At 41.1% G+C, this 23,650-nt stretch overlaps 1 protein-coding gene across 1 annotated transcript; it reads left to right on the top strand.

Moving 5' to 3' along the window:
• The first annotated feature begins 589 nt into the window (after nucleotides 1-589).
• nampt1 (nicotinamide phosphoribosyltransferase 1) lies at nucleotides 590-22,385 on the top strand. Its single transcript, XM_085436322.1, has 11 exons — nucleotides 590-675; nucleotides 6,832-6,988; nucleotides 9,301-9,404; nucleotides 10,562-10,690; nucleotides 15,716-15,874; nucleotides 16,172-16,308; nucleotides 17,842-18,067; nucleotides 18,181-18,300; nucleotides 18,376-18,516; nucleotides 18,679-18,813; nucleotides 19,026-22,385. The coding sequence occupies exons 1-11, from the start codon at nucleotides 622-624 to the stop codon at nucleotides 19,137-19,139; spliced, it is 1,476 nt and encodes a 491-aa protein (XP_085292448.1). The 5' UTR covers nucleotides 590-621; the 3' UTR covers nucleotides 19,140-22,385.
• Nucleotides 22,386-23,650: the final 1,265 nt, after the last annotated feature.

Here is a 23,650-nt window from a genome sequence, read left to right as displayed (position 1 = left end):
CTGAAACCAGACTTCTGTGTACAGTTAATGTGCTGTTGTGATTTCCACATCACTACAGAGGTACTCTAGGTGTTTTCACTCACTTTTGCTTCTTCACGTTAAATGTGCATGGTTTTCGTCACTATCCAACATTGACCTGCCTTTTTACTTTCACCTGTTGAAGGTGAGACAACTTTCACCATTACTATTCTTACAGGTGAAAGAACCTAGTATGTGATGTTCTGTACACTGGGTGAATGAATTAAAATATTTTGACGTGCAGGGTCTTTAATTAAGATTTACTCGAATTCCTACAATAAATCAATCAATAAATCAAGCAACGGTGCAGGTCCAAAAGCTTATGTTGGAGCTGTATTTGATGGCCAATACTGCCCTCATCTGCTCAGCTTGAGAACTGCATGTAAGAGCGCCCAACGCGCAATATAGCCGAGTGATTCCGGATATACACGACGAACGTCGGAGTTTCGGTGTGACGTATGCGCCCGCCCCCGAGTCCCCGCCCCTTCCCCCGCCCGTTCTCTATGCCCCTTCCAGGCTACACACAAGGCTGGAGAGTCTCCGGCAGCACGGCGCGTAACACAACCTACTGACAGCTGCGACTCACAACCAAGGAGGGAAAAGATGGAGCACAGAGACACCGACTTCAACATATTGCTAGCGACCGATTCATACAAGGTACGGTACCCGTGATGGTCTCGGGCGAACGAGGCATTAGGTGAAAGGAGAGTCGTTAAGAGTGAAAATTGACAAAGTCAAGGTGGTTTCATCATCAGTCCCAAGGCCATCACACTGTTCTGTGTGGCCGGTATCCATCGGTTCACCGCAGGCCAAATTAGTTGGGGGAGGGAGAAGAGGGCTGGTACAACAGAGACGGTGTACCACATTCACAATGCAGGCATCCTTTTTCCCCCTAGATTTCATGTAAGATCGCTATTACCATACCAGTCCCCCCCTCGGATTGCTAGTCATAATGGTCCGCAGCTAGCTGAGTTAGCTAGCTAGCGCATAGGGAGCGCAAGAGAGAGATGAAGGGTATTGATATTTAAAAAAAAGCTAGTATTAGCCCCTAGCTAGCAAGTGCTGTATGAACTGCACATGGGCAAAAGCTCAGTCACACTAGCTCGACGTCGTGTTAGCCGCTATAGGGCTAGCTCGCACCACTCATAATGCAATTCATAACTTACGAGAAAACGAAAGTTAAAAAGGAATCACAAGGCAGCTAGACTTTCAAAGCGGGTTTAAGATGTTTGGCAGTGGGTAAGGGTTGTAAGTGTTTATACACTGGCTAACGACAAGAAACAACCCGCTGATAACCAGCAATATAAACAGAGGACAAATGATCTTAGAGTATTGTTTAAGCTCACGTAGCAAGTGGTTGCCTGGACGGCTGCCAGGTCAACTGCCACATGACACCATTCAGCAATTCGGTGATGCTGATGATAGGAAAGAAAGTCAGAAATGACAGGAGAGGGGAGTATGGGGCTACCAGCAGAGGCAGGAAGCCCAAGTACCTCGACTAAAACCTAGGCTCAGACTGAGCTGTACACCAGCTGAATGAATGAAAAAAAACTTGGTAATGTAGTCTAATGATACAAACTAACATCTTAAATGTATGTGTACATGGATGTACTTTCATTGTGTTTCATTGTGTTATCACTAATGTTAGTGTGGTTTAATTTGCCTACAACATCTCTTAAGTGTGCTGTTCAGTTATACTTCAATATTTCATGTTCTGTACCCATATATATCAGCTGCATTGCCATATCATAATTTTTTTTTACTAAGGAAATAAAAAACAAAATCTTCACTTAAATACCTGCAAAATCTCCCGTCGGTGTGTAATGCACAGTCACACCTTACCTTTCATTTCATCCAAATGAGTGGTTTTGGTTTCATTTCATTGTTTCATTACAGTTTAACTTTCACTATAGAAAAAAATGAAAGTAAACGTATACCTGATTCTAGAAGTATTGATCGATTGGGATTATTGATGAACAGCCAGCACCACTACTGACTGGTGTTAAGTGGATGTATATGTATATTATATAGTGTGGGTGTTTTTGTTTTGTTTTTTATGAGCAGAAACATCCCTTTGGAAGAGGTGGCAGTTTCATGTTGAGTGGTTTCTATAAAGTCTTAGCTTTCTGGCACCTCCTTTCATTTTAAACTAAGTCTAAAGTATCTGGATTGACTACCTTAATAAAGGGCATATGTAGTTAACCCCTTTATGAGACATCTACAGGGAAACTCAGTCTAGAGTATCGGATATTTCCTGATGCAACAATTACATAAAGTCCATTAAATCCTCCCACAGAGCTCATATTTCATTGACCCGACTTTATTCAAGTTATTAGAAAACAAAAAGTAGATTTCAAACAAAGACCCAGCATTTTCTGCTCCGCTTCACCACAATGTCAAATATCAGAATACAGCCGACACACATTTTCATTCACAGAAAACAGTTTTTCCTTGTAACTTAAGAAAGCTCACAAAGAGCTGCATAATATAAAATAGAAGAAGGCTACAGATGTTTTTGTTAGGTAGCAACAAAGTGTGCTCAAAGTAAAGCACAGCATTGTGTTAGAAGTCGTGTTTTCAGTCAAGTAGTGATAGTTAAAGCCCAGGGAGAAGCAGCAAATGCCTGACAAATGACAGTACAGATAAATGTCTCCTCACTGCAGCGCAGGCAAGTTTTACTTGTGTTGCAACACCTGTCACCCAGCTTTACCTTGTATGTGTAGCTTGGCCGTGCATGACCAAAGGGAAAGGTTAATTCAAAGAAATGCTCGCTGGTCTCTCAGAACAACTGAAGGCACACACAGGACATAAAAACAAACTCCACCTGAGCACCTTTGTGTTTTGTGTGCTTGAATTCAAAAGCAAACTCTCTGTCCCAAAGGCACGCCGGCCTATTGTCTGGAAGCATGCATTCAAAAAATCTCTGCTTGTTTGACAGGGAGGAGTTATATTGTGTTCTATTATTAGCACAGATTTTTAAAGAAAAGCCACATTAGTTTGTCACCATGTGACCACATTTGCATATTACACTCTTCTGACCCTTAAATCCAGAGTGAATGGTGGTGAGAAAGTAAGCAGGGATCCAGGGTCTTACATTAAAGTATCTGGGGTTTCATTTTAGCACTTCTTTCTTCTTTTTTTAATGCATCCCCTTGCTCTTATTTTGAAAGTTCGGGTCCTACTGTCCGGCTTAACCCGGCACTTCCTGCTTCATATTTCCTAATCAGAATTGTTGATACCTTTCACCTGGTTCTCCAGCGTGTCTTGATTGGACAGACCAACTGCATGTGTTGTTTGCGTCTTTGAAAACTGGCTGCAAGCTGAAAAGCCACTTCAACAGAGAACTGTTTCACGTGCCACTACGGAGAGGTGATCAAGCCCAGTGTTGCAGAGTTGGATTTTATCTTTGGAACCAGACTAACTGAACTGTCAGTATGTGTTGTTCCATTATTTGTCTTTGAATTGAACTCTTAACTTCAGGTAATGGAACAGTGCCCTGCATGTACTGCATTTCACGCGTGGTGATGATGGAAAAGGTTGTGGTAATAGATTTAAGGAACTTTTGTGAAACGTCCAAGCGTTTTCACAAGGCTGCCTTCATCATCTCCTTCCCAGTCTCTCGAAAGAGCAAAGGAGGAATTACTTGATGTTTATAGATGGCAACTTGTGTGTGAGAAAATTACTGACATTGCATTAACTTTCTGCGCTGTCATAGACGATAAGCGTCAGTGTATATGTTTGGTGTTTTTGATTTTAATTATCCTGGAATCATTGCACCCTCAGTTAGCTCAGTATCATCAGAGTTTTAAAGGAGGAAGGAAGGAAAAAGAGGAAGCAGATAACAAACCCCAAACCTTACTTCAGTTGCGTTTGTGTCTGATCAGTTTTTTCAGTACAAAACCCAGACTGAATGAGCTTGTCATTGTATAATGAGTACTCAAAATATCATATCCTCAAATTTATGAACCTAGAGCCTGCTTACCAGTTATTCATATATGAAAATAGTAAGATTTACTTAACAAACATCTCCTTAGAGTTAAGAGGTACTGATAAGTGATGGCACTCTGTGGTTTTACCACTACATGCACCTCCTTCCATTACTGATACTGTTACTGTAAAACTGAATTGTGTAACTCAGTTGTTGGTCTTGTTTGTCGTAATTAGGTTCATGTTACAATAGATGGATGTTTTATAATCAAATATTCATGCGTGTCCTCTGCTGACATTTAATAATATTGGACGTACTGCTCGTGCTTTGAAACTCTGATTAGTTTTGCCATTCTAAAGCATTGGTTGTGTGTTTGTGTGTGTATACAGTGGGTGCCAATGAATATGTACACACGTGGTTGCACTCAGTGTCATGTTAAGTGTCTTGACTCTATTTTGAGTCCTCGAAAGCCCAGAGGAAAGGACACATATGGGGGTCAGAGTAACTGAGTGGTTCATTGACATTTATCTCATCTATACTCAATGTGGGTGTCAAGTAGTTTTGTATCTTACTGTATATTTAATGTCTTGATGCATGCGGAGTAATCCGGGTAAGGAACGCCCGAAAAGTTGATTCTCTTCTTCTGGATGTAGCGTTTTCAGTGGGAGAAACATTTTGTCCGAGTGACATCTTCAGTCTCAGCTGACTGCAGGTTTCCCCAAACTTTTAAAGAGTGTATTAGCATATTGACTGAAACTAGCCCAATGAATGAACAATGGGCTGTGAGGTCAGTTCTTGACCTTTTATATGGATATTGTCATGACCATTGATCAACAACCACTGATCAATAGCCACGAGTATCATTCACAGAGAGTTGGGGAATGGCTGCAATCACGGCGTTGTAAGATGGCGAAAGATGTTCAGAGATAGCCTTTCTCTTTTCACGTAAATGGCCTCCTTGACTCCGCGGTCAAACCAGCGTTCCTCCCTGTCCAGGATGTGTACATCCTCATCACTGAAAGAGTGGCCACTGGCCTGTAGGTGTGAATAGATTGTAGAGTCCTGGCCTGACGAATTAGCTCTTCTGTGTTGCCAGATCTCCAAAAGTTGATTCTGTTCATCTGGACGTAGCGTTTTCTGGGAAAAATGTTTCGTCACTCATCCAAGTGACTTCTTCAGTCTCACCTGGCATCTGTTGCCAGATGTTGTTTGGTCGTGGTCATGACCCTTTGCATATTAATGATCAAGATAAAGAACCACCAAACTTGGAAAAAGTGGGAGTCAAACTGGAAATGGAGAACATTCTTTTAGAGTTTCAGTAATGCTTATCAAGTAGTTAGTGTTCTCAGGAAAGTCAGCGTACAAACTGCACGCAAGCTGTTAGTGACCAAAACCATCGCAAGGTGGTTTTTTTTTTTGTTTTTTTTTTGCAGCGCTGTAAACTCCTTTGTGAATCAATTTCACATCCTAGCGAAAGCAGACTGCAACCACTTGCCAACCTGTCAGCAATCAAACTTTCCCTAGCAACTGAAGGCTACCACTGAGTCTGCACTGTCTATGAGTTTTTGTGACTGGGCCTTAGCAATCAGTTTCATAGCAACAACTCGCCAACTGGTCATTGAGTACTTATTTTTCCTTGGTGACTAGTGTTTACCAAGGCGATCACCAGCCAGTCTCTAGGTATGTTTGATCAGAGTCTAATGTCTAACAATAATAAATGACTCTTGCTTGTACTGTGACTTGTACTTTGACTGTGTACACATTAGGTTCTCATGTGACACATGATGAGGCAGGAATATAATTTCTAAATGTAAGTGCACTTCAGTTGTGGTAGGAGCGTTGCTGGTAGGAGTTAAACCTTTAGTGCACTCTAGAAATCCATTAGCTCATTTAGGGATTTAATTAATGACTGATGGCTACCACTGACTATGTATCGTCTCCTTTTTGTGAGACTGTATCATATGGGTATGATAGTAGAGTCTGTTATTGAAACATGTCTGGACTTGCCTTAAGCTGTTGACTTGATTGCAGACACTGGGGATTCAATTTTCACTAGAAGTGCACATAAAGCTCCAAACAACTGTTTTATAGAGAAAATGTGTATGTGTGAGAGACAAATTCGACTTCTTTCTCCCTGAATGTAATTTTTTTTTTTAATGCATGACATTGAAACACTTTTACGAACTGAAATGTTTCATGCAATCAGATAAGTTGTGAAAATGTGTTTATTTGGTAAGAAGTTATTGATTCTATGGGATTTCTTCATTTCTGTGGAAGATAAGTTGTTTTTTTTTTTTCAGTTTGAAAATGCTGCAATTTTCCTTTGAAATCCCATCGACGCCCTGAAATCAAGCAGGGTGTTGGTCATTATGCGTTGGTCCAAATTCCCTGTACACTAAATATTTTGCACAATCTTAAAACACATTGAGATAAAATCAGTTCCTTCGAATGGTGGGTTTGTGCAGTATTGTACAGTGCAAAATGTACAAGATACATTGTGAAACTGGGCTACAGTACAGGCCCATTGCCTCTTGACACTAATGATAAAATCTAGATGAGTCATTTTGCACTGGTGGCATGTTAACACATGCATACTAAATAAAAAATAAAGTAGTTAGTGATCACGTTTGGATGGGGTTTGACTCAACTTAGAAGTGAGTACACCTTCACCAATGTATTTCAGACTGAAATAAGATAAATTGGAGATGTTGTCTTAGTGTTCCTGGATCCAGAAATTTATTCATGCATGGTGTCTAGGGAATTTTCAGCTGTGGCAGAGGTATGCGGTATCAGACTGCTCTTGTTTTAGTTTTCTCCTAACCCGGTTAAACTGGTTAGTCATTGTTTATGGCCAATCTAATTTGTCTTGTGCTCTGTTTTGGCAGGTAACGCATTATAAACAGTACCCCCCCAACACGAGTAAAGTGTACTCTTACTTCGAGTGCCGCGAGAAGAGGACAGACCCCAGCAAAAACAGAAAAGTCAAATATGACAAAACTGTCTTTTATGGCCTACAGTACATCCTGCACAAATATCTAAAAGGTAAGTTTGCCTTTTGTTTAAGTAAAAGCTCTGTAGCCAGACTAAACAAGTCAACATGACCTTGCAACTAAGTCCAAGCTTCTCAATGGCAAATAAACACAGATGGGAGGGAGTCTGGTCACATGCAGCCACCGCGTTGTGATATTTGCGTAAATAGAAGTGCTTCCAGTCCACTTAAATTAAATAAGGGTAACAGTTCAATACTTAAATCACACAACCAAGACATGGAAGCAAGCTGTGCACATGATGTTATGGTTCTAGTGCTGTGAATGCAGTTTACACAACCGCTATTTTGCTGTGGTCCAGCAAGCCTCAGTCTCTAGTCAGGCGAAAGATTTTTACTGGTTAATAAAAAAAAATTACCGTATTTCCCGGACTACAAAGCGCACCTGAATATTAGCCGCACAAGCTAAAATCAGGGGAAAATCCTGTTTTGTACATACATTAGCCGCACCTGACCAAAAGCCGCAGGTGTTTCAATGTTGACTTATCATATGTAAGAGAATATGCACAAAGGGAATTGTCAGGAAAGAGATGGCTGTTTGGAGACACCCCTTTTATTAATATTTTGAAAAACAAGTTATGGGTACATATTTGCACATGTAGTACATAACAGTAACCTACAGCACACCAGAAAAATAGATTCGGCCTACCTTTTAGGCTCAGGTGCAGTGACACAGCTTTAACAAGAAGAAAAGTCAGTCATTCACCACCATCTTTCTCTTCCTCCTGCGCACTAAAACCACCAAAGTCCTCTTCTCCAGTGTCGGATACAAACAGGCTCAGGATGGCTTCGTCATCCACTCTCCGCTTCTCTCCTTCGTTGTCACTTTCAAAACCAAAGAAATCCTCATTGTCAGTGTCGGAGTCCTCCTCTCCATCATGCAGCAGTCCAGCCGGACGGACATGTGACTAACATACCACTCTTGAACCCCAATCCTTCCGCCAGGCAACGTAGTGCCGTACAACAGCGGAACAAACAAAACAAATCGTCTTACGATATGACAAAAATCATGGACAATCCATAGAAAAGCCGCACCTGACTAAAAGCCGCAGGGTTCAAAGCTTGTGCAAAAAGTAGCAGCTTATAGCCCGACAATTACGGTAAGTGTAGCTGAAAAAGTCGACATCCAGACTTTGGAGGGCCTTTTATAGTACTTGATTGGTCCCTGTGGGAGCACTCTATTGTTTTGGCCTTCCCTCTACAGGGCAAGGTCAGCATACAGGGAAAGTTGCAGAGCAGTGTGCCTAAGGCTTTTCAAAGTCATTGCTTTGCTGAAGGACACTTCAGCAGGGCAGGTGGTTTCTATCGAGTCCTGGAGCAACAGTTCTTTTATTCATTCGAAAAACAGCAAGGCTGCAGCGTGCTGCTTCACATTGATTAGGCCGTACAAAACAAACATACCACAAAAGAATCCAGGTTGGGAAAGAAATGAGAAAACAAGACCAGCCTGAAATAAGCCCAAAACACTTTATGCCCTAATTAACTCAAGATAATTAACGCTGACGCTCACGTCCTGAGAGGCAAAAGAGAGGGCAAGAGAGAGTGTCGAAAGAATCTCCCTCATGTCTGTTAAGCGGATTTCATGGTGTGGTAACAGAGGTGTGGAGAGAGTGCAACGGATAACAGAGAACAGAGACGGAGAGGACAAAAGCACAGCTGCTCTTTCGCTGTCTGAGGGAGAAAAGCTGGCTCGGCAGAGCATCGCTCGGAGCACAGCGATTAGGCCATCTACCAGCGATGCATCCTCGATCCTCTAACAGAATTGATTTCATGAGCAAGTGAAAGTTAAAAAAAAAACAGACCCTCTGTTTACCCAAAGCTACAAGAAAACCTCACCATTCAGAGAATTTAACCCGATAATGCATTGTTGAAAGAGGGTTACATTAAAGTAGCTTAGTATAAAATCTAGAAACAAAAGAAAGCAGCTAGCTCCACTTACACTTCATGATTTTATAAATATCGATAAAAATGATTGCACACACATGTAACACTTTTTTTTATTTCTCAGACCTTTCTTTTGCATTTCCTAATAAACCACAGTATCCCCTTAGAGATCCTTTCCCATCTGTGGTATGCTGTGTTTCATAGTTTCCATGAACTAGAAACTAGTCAGACTTGAAATGAGACAAGGATGTAGTTTGTGTCACATGTTTTCCAAACAAAGATGCCTTCTCAGCAGCTTCAAACTTGATTATCGTGGTGGACAGTAGAGAAGCACACCAGTGCTGCGGTGTTTGTTTCACCAACCTCTTTGTCTGTACTGTCTCCCGCTTCCTCCTTTATTCCCCACCTACTTCCTGCTCTCCAGGAAAAGTAGTGACTCCAGAGAAGATTCAAGAGGCGAAGGAGGTCTACAGGGAACACTTCCAGGATGATGTTTTTAATGAGAAGGGGTGGACTTATATTTTGGAGGTAAGAGATTACTGAAAGATTTTTGTCTTTTTTCCTATATGATACATTTTTATAGGTATATTTGTAGACAGGTTTCCTAAACAATACAGAGTGTTTCAGGAAATGGTTTATTAAGGAAAAAATTGTGTGTACATGTAAACAAGCACATCGTAATGTTACCACATGAAACGCTGTGGTGTTGATGTGTCGCGCATCAGAGAAGCTAGAGGTCACCAGGAGATTTGGTGTGTTGCTAGAAAACTGTTTTAAGGCAATTTTTTTTTTTTTTATTTTTTTTTTTTTTATAATTAAAAACTGATTGTTTAAAAAATCATTACTAAAAAGGATGCCACTATCAGATGCTCGTTTGCAGCAGTACAGACACAAAACTGTCATGGCCTCCTCCGTTTGACACATATCACAGTACCAGACCAACAGGAACACACACTCAGCCCCTCCCCCTCACTAGCAGCACTATATGAGGAATTCTGAGGGGTCAGTAAAGCATCAGTTTCAACAACATTAGTTAATTTGAATGGTATATGTTTGCCTTAGCCATCTAACTATTAGCAATTATTAGTTAGTCAAAGTAGTGGCTACGGCTAATAATAAAATAATATCGTTAACGTTGTTGCTAGGAAACAAACATTTTAATCTTCTGTGTTTGTAATATTAATACATGGTTCATTTCACTGGATAATGTATTATTTGTGTGTAGAAGATGTTAGGTTTAACAGACGCAAAGAAAAGTCTAAAGTCTACTAACAAATAAACAAAAATAGTAAGAACCTACTTTAAAGATTCCACTCTAACTGCAATTAAAATATAGTGCTGAGCCAAGTACAGCACAACCTCAGGCAACCAAAAATACAGTTTTTTTGCTTTTGTTTTTTCTGATAGAAATGTGTACCTTACTGTTATGTCCTCGATGGAATTTGTTGGGTTTTTTTTTTCTTTTTTGTTTGTTTGTTCTATTTAAACTGAAATATGCAAATCTAATCGACAATTTAAAACTATGGAAATGAACATAATACTTCCCTTTAATTTACTTTTCCCTCCAAGTAAATGGCTTACCTCTGAAAATCTTTTGCTATAGCTTAGATATAAATCTGTTAATATATCCAGGAAGGTGATGCTGGTAACCTTATATATTTGTGTGCATTTCTTTGTGTTTACAGAAATACAACGGACACCTGCCCATTGAAATCAAGGCGGTGCCAGAGGGGAGTGTCATTCCTCGAGGCAATGTTTTGTTCACAGTGGAGAGCACAGACCCCGAATGCTACTGGCTCACTAACTGGGTGGAGGTACGTTTGGTTCATGGACACGGGTCAGGGTGGGATCTGAGAGGGCCCTGACATGACATGTTTTATTCATTTATGGATTTGAGGTGTACTTTTTATGTGTAATCTATAACAAAAAAACAGAATTTTGACTGTTGTTTAAATCTGTCTTGTGGGGTTCTGTTGCTTTTCAGTGTAATGCTAAATCACAGGAGAACCCCTTCACAGTGTAACTACTGGAAGAGCTCTATCAAGTTAAAAGCCCTCGTAAATTTCATACCCCTGTGCCCTCAAATAGCAGTGAAATGTTTTATGTGCTCATCACATTGCTACTAAAACTACATTGCTAGGCTTAGCGATACCATTTAATGGTTATTTGATAATTAATAGAAGAAGGAAGACATTAGCAACGTTTAGGTCCCATTTATTACAATAGAGAGGTAATAGTTTTATAAAAGCCATAAACAATTTAGTTTGGCAGCATGCCCTGTGACACTTCATGATTTCTTAAATCTCACTGAGTTGCAATTCTGCCATAGTTCATAGCTTAATACCCACTTGGAGACATACTTGTGTTACAACTGCAGCAAAAGTATAGTGTAGAGATTTCATTGAGTAGTCAAAGAATGTAGTAGTAATAGGCTCATATGGTCATTGTTGTACACTTACACTTCTTTGACGCCAAAAAAAGAAGTGTAAATTGAGTTTTGTATGCTGCAGACTGAAACAGCTCAGTGGTTCTGAAAAATACACTTAATCGCTTCTTTGTTGAGAGCACGGTGAAAATATTGATACCACTTTGGTGGCTCCGTAAAAGGCATGCAAAAGCCACCTACCAGCCCATTTTAAACTCCTTAACTACAACATAATGCATGATCCCTTTTATTTAAAGGTCAGGGTGAGGAGCTGGCTCCACTCGAGACTATACAAGACTGCCATGAACTGATATGCTGCACATCAACAGAATAACCTGAGCATATACTGTTAATGTGATTATTTATATCTTCAAAACAAATCTACCAGTGTCAGATATATGGTGTCTAGTTCAGTTAGAGCTAGCTGGATAGCCAGGCCTGCATCACTTTTGAGTATTATTGCTTTGTATATTTACAGAATTTATTGCTGTCCAAAATGAACATGACTTTTTGCTTCATGACTTAGTATCATGGAACTATGGTCACTTAGTATTTTATCTAGTAGTATTGTTAGCAAGAAAGCTAAAGTTAGCCTTGGGGCATTAATGTGGAAATTATTGATTTGTTGTCTTACTGTATTGATTGTAGTGCATATATGAATATATGTCTGTATCTAACCCATCTCCTCTTCAACGGGTTCGACTAATTTCAACTAATCTTTGCACAGACATCGTCACATATGCTGCTATTATGTTTGTAAAAAATGGTAATTGTATTTAATTTTTATATTTCAAGTTATATTCTCTGATTACGTTTATGTACATCGCTTATACGTAACTAAACGGTCACCAAAATTTGTGCCTGTGGTGTTGAGTCAACACTAAATACAGGATGGAGATTTTCAAAAAGCTGATGAAGTTAAAGTTATTGGTTAGCCCTAGTTATAGCTAGGTGGCTAGCAAGCTATTGCTAGGTTTTTTTAGATTAGATTATTTTTTGCTACTAAAAAAGATGATTGGGAGGGGGCTGTTGTGACCCTCAGAAGTAAAGCATGGCGCCTGTAGGTGTTGAATACCCCACTGCTGTAGTTTTCCCAGTGTTTGTCACTCATCTGATTAGATGAGATTCATTGTATAAAAACTTAACCTAATATTAGTTATCGTATAGCTAATAGCAGTATTGCTAGTTTGCAAATGTAGCAGCTGGCTAGATCATCTTAGCTTACTCCCTGGCTAAAGTTGTTTCTGGCAAAATGCTATCTTGTCTTTCTGTTCAGTGTTTGTTGGCGGTGAAAGCTTGTTGATTTGCGGACTCCGTTCATTAGCTAATGTTAGCAGGTCATCGACTTTCCCAAAGTCAGTGAAGAAGCTTTTAAATAGCAGGGAAGATCTAGTTTTTTGAGATTATATCATATTTGATTTTGTCTTGTAATGATGTCATATTTTACCTTTGTTCACAGCCAGACTACCTGTGCTTTTCATGATTCTACTATTTGTTCTACGATGATCTAATTAGCTTTAGTTTTATTTTTTACTACACAGACGAATGATGTCACTATTTCCATCTAACAAATAAGCATATTTAGCAAATGTCTTGTAACCATACTGTAGGTTTCACAAATAATTCACATAAAATTCCAGAGAAAGTTAAGTAGATTTGAGTGACTTTATTCTGGTAGTTTGAGTACTGCATTTTTACACTGAGCTGATCCACAGTGTGACTCTGAGATCAGGATTATCATGAACTTAATGCTGCATGAACAGGCTGTCCTCAATGACTCGGCGGAACAAGCACTTTCTTGCACTTCACTTTCACTTTCTGTTCTTCTGACTGGTGTCTCGTGCTGGTTTTTTTTTTCACCATGTCAAACCAGTTCATAAATATCACGTTTGACTGCTCCTACAAATGAATCACGCCGTGATTAATCAGAAACGGCATTCTTTTGTTTGTCTGTTGATGCAAAAAACCTTTTTATAATCTATATGCACACACTTACCAGCATATTAGTATGTTCAGAAAGTCTAATGTATCCTGAAAGTGGTCTGCGTTTGGAGCTATTATGTGACGCGCGCACTCTCGACTCTGTAATGGCATAGTACTTGGAGGTCACCTACAGCCAAGAGCACTGTGACGACACGTCCACAAACCCATTTATACACACACTTGGTAAGTTTCTCTGGTTGATTTAAATACACACATAAACAGACACACATGGGGGTCGTTCTTCATGGCTGTGAAGTAAAATTAGCCACAGACTGGTGTCCTTGAGCTGCGTCACTAGGTCATACTCTATTTATCTCTTTCCCTTTCACTCTTGCTGTCCCTTCTTGTTTCGATTTTCTCATTTTCTTCTTTGTCACATCATTTTTTCCCCTTTCTTCTCTATTGCTTTCTTGTCCTTTTTATTTATTTATTTTTTGCCATTGCCTTCCCCATTCTCATCCCGCTCTGTGGTTCCTTATCGCCGTCCATTTTGTTCTGGGACATTGACAGAGTAGTTGTGTTGTTGTTGTGTGTAGGGTGTGCATTCCTTCTTAGTGTTGCTCTTACTGCCCCTCCATTTTACCGTGGCAGCAGGTATCCTTTACAAACTGTCGCCTGACAATGATAGAAAAATTGCAGTGTAACAATGCTTACACTGTACTTAATCTTTTACCACACAAATGTAGAATTGGTTATAACTACTACATGCCCATGCTACAGTGTTGTTTGATCTGTTTGTGCAGCTGGCAAACCGATACTCTTAATCACACTGAAAAAAGATGGCGTTTGTATGATTAAAAACAGGCATTTTAGCACCCCGCTAGGTGTGTATCATTTGGCTTTTGTAGATAAAAATGACATAAGATGCTTTTATAAGGTATAATATGTGTATAAAGGCTCAAAACAGGGTGATTAAGCCTGTTGCCATGCAACACAATGTCATCTTGACATCATAAAATCCCATGCGTAACTCAACTTTTCTAAGATATAAATTAGATGTTACTGTTGTGAAATAAAAAAATGATACAGTTCTTTTAAACAGTGTTATTAGTGCATAAATGCTACCAGTGGGTCATTTTAACCTGTTCCTTCTAGGCAACAAAAGGACATGATAATGTGTGATATAAATAAGAACTTTCAGTGGCCTGTACAAAGTTTGGTTGCTCAACTGCTTATAGTCGAGGAGGAGTTTGCGGACAAGGAAACAAACACGCACATGCGCGTTTTTGTTTTATTGTAAGAAATTTACAGCTCAAGCTTTATGTGTACCTCTATGAAGACATGCGTTCCAGAGGTGGAGAGTGGGGATATTTTGGTCTTCCTGAAACCCCTACAAGAGCTATTTAAGTGCTGAGACTCGTTTTAAAGGTTAAGGCTGGCATTAGCATTAAAGGACAGGGTCGGGGGCTAAATGTCAGTGAATGTCCTCGCAGAGATAGCCTTACAAATGCATGTCTGTGTGCGTACACATGGACTTTGGACTTTCTTTGGCAGTCACATGAGTCCATATTATGGAATTATAATTAGGCTGGGGATGCATGTGACCTGCTCAGTGTTATAAGGTAGAAACACACCGCATAGTGTTAGGAGGCACAAAGAGTGTGAGCTAGGTAAACAGAGAATTTTTATAGCCTTAGTTATATTTAGAGTTTTAGTCTTGCTTGGTGTGTTTATCTGCTGTTAATAAGGTTCAGCCTACATAGCATAGTACTTGGTTGTCATTCCTAACATGAAATGTTTAAATCGCAGTAAGCGGTTACATAGTGTTAGTTTAGCGCTCTTGTTCATAATCCTCTTGTCACCATATTCCACAGGTTTCTCTTTCTATCAAACTTTTTCTGCATCATCTGTTCTTACCGCAGCTTAAATCTGATGATTGCTTTGACAAAATGGATTTTGAATTTACAAGGAGGAGAGCTTTAGAAAGCGAGGGCAAAACACTGACTGGCAGATCTTCACAGAATCACGCTCTATGCTTCAGACTGCAGGAACTATGTATTCCTAAAATTTCCCAGGTGGTGGAGAGTACAGATAAGCCACTTGTTTTCATATTAAAGTCATTGACTGTGGTCCAGAGTTGACATGAAGCAACAAGGAATGTGCTTTTCCCAGAGTTTGTCTTTGGTGAATGAGCAGGCCGCTGTGATCCCTCTGAGCCTGTTAGTTTGGGGTTTTAGTACCATTTAAATATTGGGAAAGCAGAAGAATTGGGCCAGACATTCACCGGTCTGTTGCCTGCAGGGGAAAAAAAACTTGACTATGCTTGCTTTTTTCTTTTTTGCTTACCATTAACTGTTATGAATATTTAGTCCGATAACCTGCTTGTTTGCTATAATAAATGCACATGGAAAAACTTAGAGCATAATGACACCCTGAACAATTTATAAATATCCAGTAAAGTGAACTGAACTCTCCTTTCTTTCTCCGTCAGACCATCCTGGTTCAGATCTGGTATCCCATCACTGTGGCGACCAACTCTAGAGAGCAAAAGAAGATCCTTGCCAAGTACCTCTTAGAGACTTCGGGGAATTTGGAGGGGCTGGAGTATAAACTACATGACTTCGGCTACAGAGGCGTGTCCTCACAAGAGGTATGGAGAAAGCTAAAGGATTTAAATCTGGTTAATTTAAGGACAAGGACAATAAAGCTCATCAGAGATTTCAAAAACAAAGAAAATTAAGACTTGGTCTAGTCCACATTTTGCTCTCCCTTGCAAACGCAAGGTTTGAACAGGAGGTGGGCGGGGCTTCTCTGCTCAAAGCCATCAAAGAGCATCTGCAATTGCAAATCTATAAATGAGAAAATAAGGGGAAACATTATTTCCACTTTAAGGTTGTTTACAGCACTTCAAGGTCCCTAACCCCCACCCTATCCTCTTTATTCACAGACTGCTGGCATAGGAGCCTCCGCCCATCTGGTCAACTTCAAGGGCACAGACACGGTCGCTGGCATCGGAGTCATTAAGAAGTACTATGGCACCAAGGACCCTGTGCCAGGCTTCTCAGTGCCCGCTGCCGAGCACAGGTACACACACGCTTTACTTTACTGGCCTTATTTATTTAGTGTTAATCTGTAAAGGACTTTATGTTCCTGCTTAGAGATGGAATATTTGTCTGTGCAGTGTACCGTTCTGAGCTGTGTTTTATTGCAGATACGACCGCACAGTTTAGAGATTTACTTCCAGACTCCATGTAATGACGGGTGTCTGAGAAACACTGCTTTCAAGGGACTCCCAAGATTTACACAAACTTTAAGCAGCTCATGCAGGTTGCTAAATTACTGCACACAGTTTTAATTATCTGCATTTAGGCCACACATTCACCTGTTCTCTTGGAAAATCTCAGCTGTCTTCATCTGTATTGCTGCTTTTGATGAAATGGTGCACAGTTTGGCCAAGAGCCCGCTCTGAAATCCAGCTTTTCATCCACAGAGAAGGAAACTCTCTTCAAATAACACCTAATTATGTGCCAAAGCTGTTGATGTAGAGATGTTTGTCAGCCAGAGTGAATATTTATTCAACATTTGGCTCATGATGGTGTTAATTTTCTCTCCTGACTTGTGCTTGGTCACCCTCGCAGTCATTATCTGGTTCGTCTATTTCATTCGGTGAATGGTGCTGTGATTAGCTGGAAGTGAGAGTTTTGATTGGCTGCTGCCCCGGCGCACATCTCTCTCCATTTATCCTGCTTACAGACACCTCTCCCTTTCTGTTTCGCTCTCATGCGCGCACACACAGCAGCTTCCTACTGGCCACCAGCGCTGTTACTGCTGCACCAGCGCACCCTTCTTCCCCATACCAGTGCATTGTGGGATAGTGGCTGGAGTTGTTATAGCAACTGTTATGCAATGGCCTCCCTCCTGAAATCGGTTTCGTTTCTACCTCCTCGGTGGGAGGAGTCGCAGTGATATTCCAGAGGAAAAGGGAGGGTTGATTTTTTTTTTTTTTTTTTAAGAGAAAAGGTGTGTCACCCTTAGTTTGAAGAAATCAGTGCCAGCAGTGTGTGCACACTGCACACGTTTCATGTATTGGGGTTGTGCCAAGAAGCTCAGGAGCTGCAGCGCATTAAACTAAAATTATCTTCAGGGCCAAGTTGGATTCTGGAACAACACAATGGAGAGAGCACCAAATCCTTAAAACAAAGCAACATGATCATTACAAGCATCTGCTGTCCAAGACCTAATAAGCCTAAAGTCCAGATCTTCATATTTTTCTGCACTTTTCCATTTACCTTACCTTATTATCATGGTGCGTGATGCATTAACATTAATATTTGATGTATTCATCAGGAGCTCTGTGTGGGTTCTATCACCTTTTTCTCCTTGTCTGACTCTACACTGGTGATGCTAGGCGATGCAGAAGAACGCCAGCATCAGAAGTACACACAGCTGTTGTACAGTACCTGTAAGATCATATTTGGGCTCGTCTTAGACTAAAACCTGGAGTGCAGCGCCCTCTTCTGGACACTCTGGGACATTATCACTCAATCACTGTGTTTGGTCTTTCCTGTCTACTCTTCTTCAGATGTATATTTAATAGCTCTGCCATTCTCTCTGCAGTACCATCACAGCGTGGGGGAAAGACCATGAAAAAGATGCCTTCGAGCACATCATCAAGCAGTTTCCCAGCGTGCCTGTGTCCATAGTCAGCGACAGCTACGACATCTACAACGCCTGCGAGAAGATTTGGGGAGAAGACCTGCGGGCGCTGATCGAGATGCGCAGCGCAGACGCCCCGCTCGTCGTTCGACCAGACTCAGGAAACCCGCTCGATACGGTTTTGAAGGTGCGGTCACACAAACGGCTTTACTTTCATTTATAGTCTTTAACCCAGCCAGGAAACTCAACTTTTCCTCTCTGTACCTCCTCCTCCATCCTCTCTTCTTTGACTGTTTACAGGTTTTGGAGATTCTAGGGAAGAAGTTTGCACCAAAGGAGAACTCTAAAGGGTTCAAGGTTCTCCCTCCTTACATTAGAGTCATACAAGGAGATGGAGTGGATATCAACACACTGCAAGAGGTACAGGCACATGGCGCCAGCTGTTCAAAGTTTGAAGGCAGCAGCAAGGTTTGATTGTGTGTATTTGTTTCCCAGATTGTGGAGGGAATGAAGCAACACAGATGGTCCATTGAGAACATTACCTTCGGGTCCGGAGGGGCTCTGCTGCAGAAACTGACCAGAGATCTGCTCAACTGCTCATTCAAATGCAGCTACGTGGTCACTAACGGACTAGGGGTGAGGACCGGGTGAATGGGTCTACATTTGTTAGGTGGCTTTGTAGCTGTTTAAGTGCACTTTCTGGAAATCTTTATTTATTCAGCCATGATCCCAGGCAGACTTTTCAGGGATGTCCTTTCTGTTTCAGTGTGACATAGATCTTTTTGTGCTGTATCTCAGGTGAACGTGTTCAAGGATCCGGTGGCAGATCCCAACAAGAGGTCGAAGAAAGGTCGTCTGTCTCTACACCGGACCCAGAGCGGAGACTTTGTCACTCTGGAGGAGGGCAAGGGCGATCTGGAGGAGTATGGCGTGGTGAGTTCACACCACGTGGTGAGAGTGAATGAATAGTGGCATTGTAAAGCGCTTTGGGTGCCTTGAAAAGCGCTATATAAATCCAATCCATTATTATTATTATAAACCCTTTTCTTTACTCAATTGTTTTGATTGTTCACATGTAATTTGATTTCATACGAACACTGCCGTTCTCACTTTTGTTGTTGTTTTGTCTTTACTCTTTCCTCCAGGACCTGTTGCACACTGTCTTTCGTAATGGGAAGATTGTGAAGACGTACACATTTGACGAAGTCAGAGACAATGCTAAGCTCAAAGAGAGCGAGCTTGAAGAGCTGCTGCACTGAGTGCAGTCCTGCTAATCCCCACATAATATCCAAACCCCCCACCCTCCAAAAAAATATCCTTTTCCTTTCAATCTTTCACCTGTAGGCTTCCATTGTCACCCTAGAGAATGGAGGTAGTGTGCACTGTTGATAGACCCCACTTTTTAAGCCTGAGAATCCCTCAGTATGTCCCTATAAACTCCAGATTTCCTTAAAATTCCTGAATTTTCACCCTCTGTTCTCCAGCCGAGTGGGGAAGCTTTAAAAACGCCTCAGATCAGTGACAAAGCCCTTTAGAGTCGGGGGGTGGGGGTGGGAGTCGGGAACAGAAGGAAAATGTGTTGTTGTGAGCAAAAGAAAAAGATGTGAGAGAAGTTGTGATTGTGATGTTAGAACATTCAAATCCTTGTGCTACTGCCCTAAGTTGATCACCAGCGCGTTGCACTGATAGGCCGGCTACATTGCAGCTTAATGAATATGTCCGGCTGCTGGTAGGAGGCGTGGCGACAGGCCTTTTCCCGTGACGCCACACGCGCGAGGGCGCTTGAGATGATTGTAGGTTTTTTGAATGAGCATTTCGACGGCCACGTGCCGAATGCACCTGAGATGAGTGAGAAAGAACCTGGCGGAAGCCACACCCACACGAGTTAACATTCTCCATGTATCCTGTACAGAACTGTTTAGAAAAAAAATACATGTCTGAATCTACTTAGCGTTGTCTTTTATGTGAAGCAAGAAAACGATCACGGTATATCACAATGCACCGATTACACTTGGACTTAAGGAAAAATCATGAACGCTTGGACTTGGAGCACGAGTAATGAAAGGTTAATTTCCTCCACAGTTCTTGCTTTTTAATAGTTACAATTAATAAATAAACAAAACGAATTACAATAGGCCAATATTTAAGTCAAGTACTCCCACTGTCCCACCACAAAATTATTGGTGCATCTCTGGAGGTATATCTGATCATTTACTTACTGTTATGTTGCCCACAGCGCGTTCCCATCATGAAGGTTTGATCTACAATCCAAATCACACCACAAAAATCACAAATGGAGGAAGACGGAGTTTAATAAATCACTTTTTTTTTTCTTTGTAATTCTTATTGATTTTTCAGATTCAGGTTTGATTACATTCAAATAATCATTCAGTAATAGACATTTAAATCGATCGGAAATTAAAAAGGCCCAGAGATTAGATGGTTCCCACTGAACTTTAACGAGTGGGGTTTTTTGGACTAGGTCTTCATGATGGTGAATGGCCACTCTTTGCTGTTAATCAGACCAAGAGTTGATGTGAAAAAAATATACATTGCAGAAATCGTCTTCACTGGAATGAAGAGGACAAAAACCTTATGTGTTTCTGAAAGATGACGTGCATATATGTGGCGCCTTGGCTGAGATGTTTGTTCGGTGTTGGTTCTGATGTCTTTGTGTGTGTGAATGTGAGTGAGTGTGTGTGTGTGGGGGGGTGAGAGAGACGTTTTCTTCCTTTAAACGACGGTGTGCTATTCCTTTTTCTGCAAATGTGCTTGTTTGTCGTGGGAATAAAACAACATTCTTCCCGGCCTTTTATTCTGAAAGGAGACGTTGTGACAGTCTAGTGGAGAGTTAGTTTAACTTTTTGGCAAACAAGAGGTTTATAAATGAAAAAATTAAAAAAGCGAGAGTACTTTCTGACACTAACATGCACCAGCTATGCATTGGTAGTCGGTGGAGCATAGTTGCTGGTCAGAGAAGCATTTCCCCTTAGTATCACTGCCTTAACTTTTGAAGGGGAGGAATGGTTTGGATTTATTGCCCTGGTGTAAATGGAGGTTTCGCTTGCTAATGCCTTTCGGAGTTGATCAACTTTCCATTCAGAGCATCTTAGCCAGATTGTGGTGGGTGTCATTTCCTGAGTTGGCCTTTTTCAGAGTGAAGGGATTTTTCTAGTAGAGCGCTAGGAGCTGGTGACATCACAGGACAAAGAGAGTTGCGGTTTTTTTTTGTTTTTTTTTTAATAGCAGTCGCCAAGTTGTGAAAGTACCAGAGTGACTTATCTCAGTACAGTCCACAGGAGATAAATCCTTTGGTGCTCCTCATAATTCACGTAGCGCCACCAAAAGGATTACATTTGAAGCTCTCGGGTTTGTGGATTGCCATTTGTGATTCCTTCCACGGGGTTGATTTAGTCGTAATCACATGACACTGTAATCGTGAGCGTTGCTGGTAATTCAGGCTCAAAGGCACTCTCACAGAGCTGCTGCCCCGGCTGTAGGCTGTCTTGTTTAAACTTTAAAGCCTCCAGGTGGTAATTTGTTCCCGCTCTTCAGACACTCAGCTGCTTCACATTCATAACTTCACACGCTACGCCCTCTGGGAGCTCCACAGAGCCGCAGCAGCCTCACCGGAGCTATTAGAGCATCAGCGACCTCCTTTCTTTCTTTCTTTCTTTCTTAAAGGTTCCCTCACAGACACTGACCCTGCTCCCCCCCCCCCCCATGTAACCAACCTTGATAACGCCTGTGATGTCACCAACTCCCATTCCTCTCCACTGGCTCAGAGCCATCGTGCTCAAACACAGACAAGCTGAGCGAACCACACACTGATACAACATCGGACCGTTATTCAATCTTCCTGTTTTGTTTTGTTTTTTTCCTTCTTCCCGCTGCTGTTATCCGTGAGGTCATGTCATCCAGCAAGTAATGAACCTGTAGTCCTTTTACATTCAGTAAAATTTTCATTTTACTATTTTGATACTGTCTCGGTTCTTACCTCAGAGAGATATTATTTTGTATGACAAAGGAAAAAAACAAACAAAACCAATAATATGCCAGAAATCTAGCGGTAAATATCCTTATTTACAACTGATGCGGCCATGCTGCCTTCTCACTTGTACATAAAAACAAGTAGTTTGACTGAAAGTGGAGAGGGCAAGTTAGGGGAGACGACCACACTTGATGAAATTATTATTTTTGTCAAAACGATCATTTTTGTACCAACAGAAGAATATCCAAAACTGCTTGACAGACCTAGCAGTGCGACTGTCGAGCTTTTAGCTTCTGTTTGTGTGGGCGTGTGGTCCGGTGGGAGTGCTCTGTGTGTGCGTGTAATGAATGAAAGTGTTTGTGGATACTATTTTTTTTTCCTCTCTCTGTTGTTGTTGTTTTACTTGTATGTATATGTTGATTGTTCCAAATTCTCTCCCAGCACAAATGATATTTTAACTAACATAACATGCTATGTTGTCAACAATACATTGATTAAAGATGCCACCCTGTCAGTTTGAAGTGCTTCATTTATCGCGCCTCCTTTTTGTTTTTCCATTGATAGCGTTGGCCTTTCCAACAAGTGCCTCCGAAACGACTTAACAGCCCTAATGCAGAGACCGCTGGGAGGCTGTGTGAAATGTACATTGAAAACACAAAGTCGTGAATATGGAATCTTACAGAGCCGCTTTTGATTCACAGAAGAACACAGAAAACACATCACATGTTTAAAAATGAGCAAATATACCATTTTAGGAAAAGTATTGGCTCGTCACATTCACTGAATTTGATGGCAGCGTTACAAAATACTTGCGACACGGCCATGTTTACTGCTGTGTAACGACAGTCTGGGAACTGAAGAGACCAGCTGCTGGAATTCTGGGAGAGGAATGTTTTCCAATTCTTGTTTGAAGGCTTCAGCTGGTGAGAAGTCTGGACTGCAGGCAGGCCAATTCAGCACCCGGACTCTTCTACTATGAAGCCATGCTGTTGTAATTGATCCAGTATGCAGTTTAGCATTGCTTTGTTAAAATGTGTGAGGCCTGCCCTGAAAAACATGTATGGTTGGGAGCATATGTTCCTCTTGAACCTGTATATACATTTCAAATTAATGGTAGATGTGCAGGCTGTTAATTCCACAGGCACTAATGGACCCCAATACCAACAGAGATGCAGGCTTACGAGCTGGATGGTCCTTCTGTACTCCAGAGGATGTGGCGTTCATGTTCTCCAAAAAGAATTTCAAATTTCAATTATCTGACCACAGGGGAGTTTTCCACTTTGCTTCAATCCATTTTAAACGAGCTTTGGCCCAGAGAAGACGCCAGTGTTTCTGGATCACATTCACATATGGCTTCTTCTTTGCATGCTAGAGGCTTAACCTGTGTTAATAAACAGTGATTTCTGGAAGTGTTCCTGAGCCCATGCAGTGATCTAAAGGACAGAATCATGTCATATTTTTAATGCTGGGCTTCCTGAAGCCCCAGAGATTGCAGGTATCCAGTACTGATTTCTGGCCTTGTCCTCTCTGCATAGAGATGTCTTCAGAGTCTCTCAATCTTTTTAATCTTTTTCAAAATTTACTTACTCTTCCAGCCTTAGTATAAATAGTGAAATTTCTCAGTTTAAATATTTGATGTTTTCTGTGTTATACTGTGAATAAACTGTTGGTTAATGGGATTTGCAAATCAGTGCATTCTATTTTCATTTACATCTTACACAGCATCCCCACTGTTTTGAAATTAATGATAAAGCCTTAGATATTTTTACAGCAGCAACG

This window comes from Copadichromis virginalis, linkage group LG17 (genome assembly GCF_057382275.1).
Source record: "Copadichromis virginalis isolate Kocher_CV1m ecotype Utaka linkage group LG17, C_Virginalis_male_GT1.1, whole genome shotgun sequence".
In the NCBI taxonomy this organism is placed as follows: domain Eukaryota; kingdom Metazoa; phylum Chordata; class Actinopteri; order Cichliformes; family Cichlidae; genus Copadichromis; species Copadichromis virginalis.
Note: the sequence above shows the minus strand (reverse complement) of the source record. Positions and strands in the feature narration are given on the sequence as shown.

What these genes read in the sequence shown, in the direction of transcription:
- nampt1 (XM_085436322.1), top strand. Translation starts at nt 622, where the DNA reads ATGGAGCACAGAGACACCGACTTCAACATATTGCTAGCGACCGATTCA. An exon ending in TAGCGACCGATTCATACAAG is followed by an intron (nt 676 to 6,831) that starts GTACGGTACCCG and finishes CTGTTTTGGCAG; the next exon opens with GTAACGCATTATAAACAGTA. An exon ending in GGCTCACTAACTGGGTGGAG is followed by an intron (nt 10,691 to 15,715) that starts GTACGTTTGGTT and finishes TTTCTCCGTCAG; the next exon opens with ACCATCCTGGTTCAGATCTG.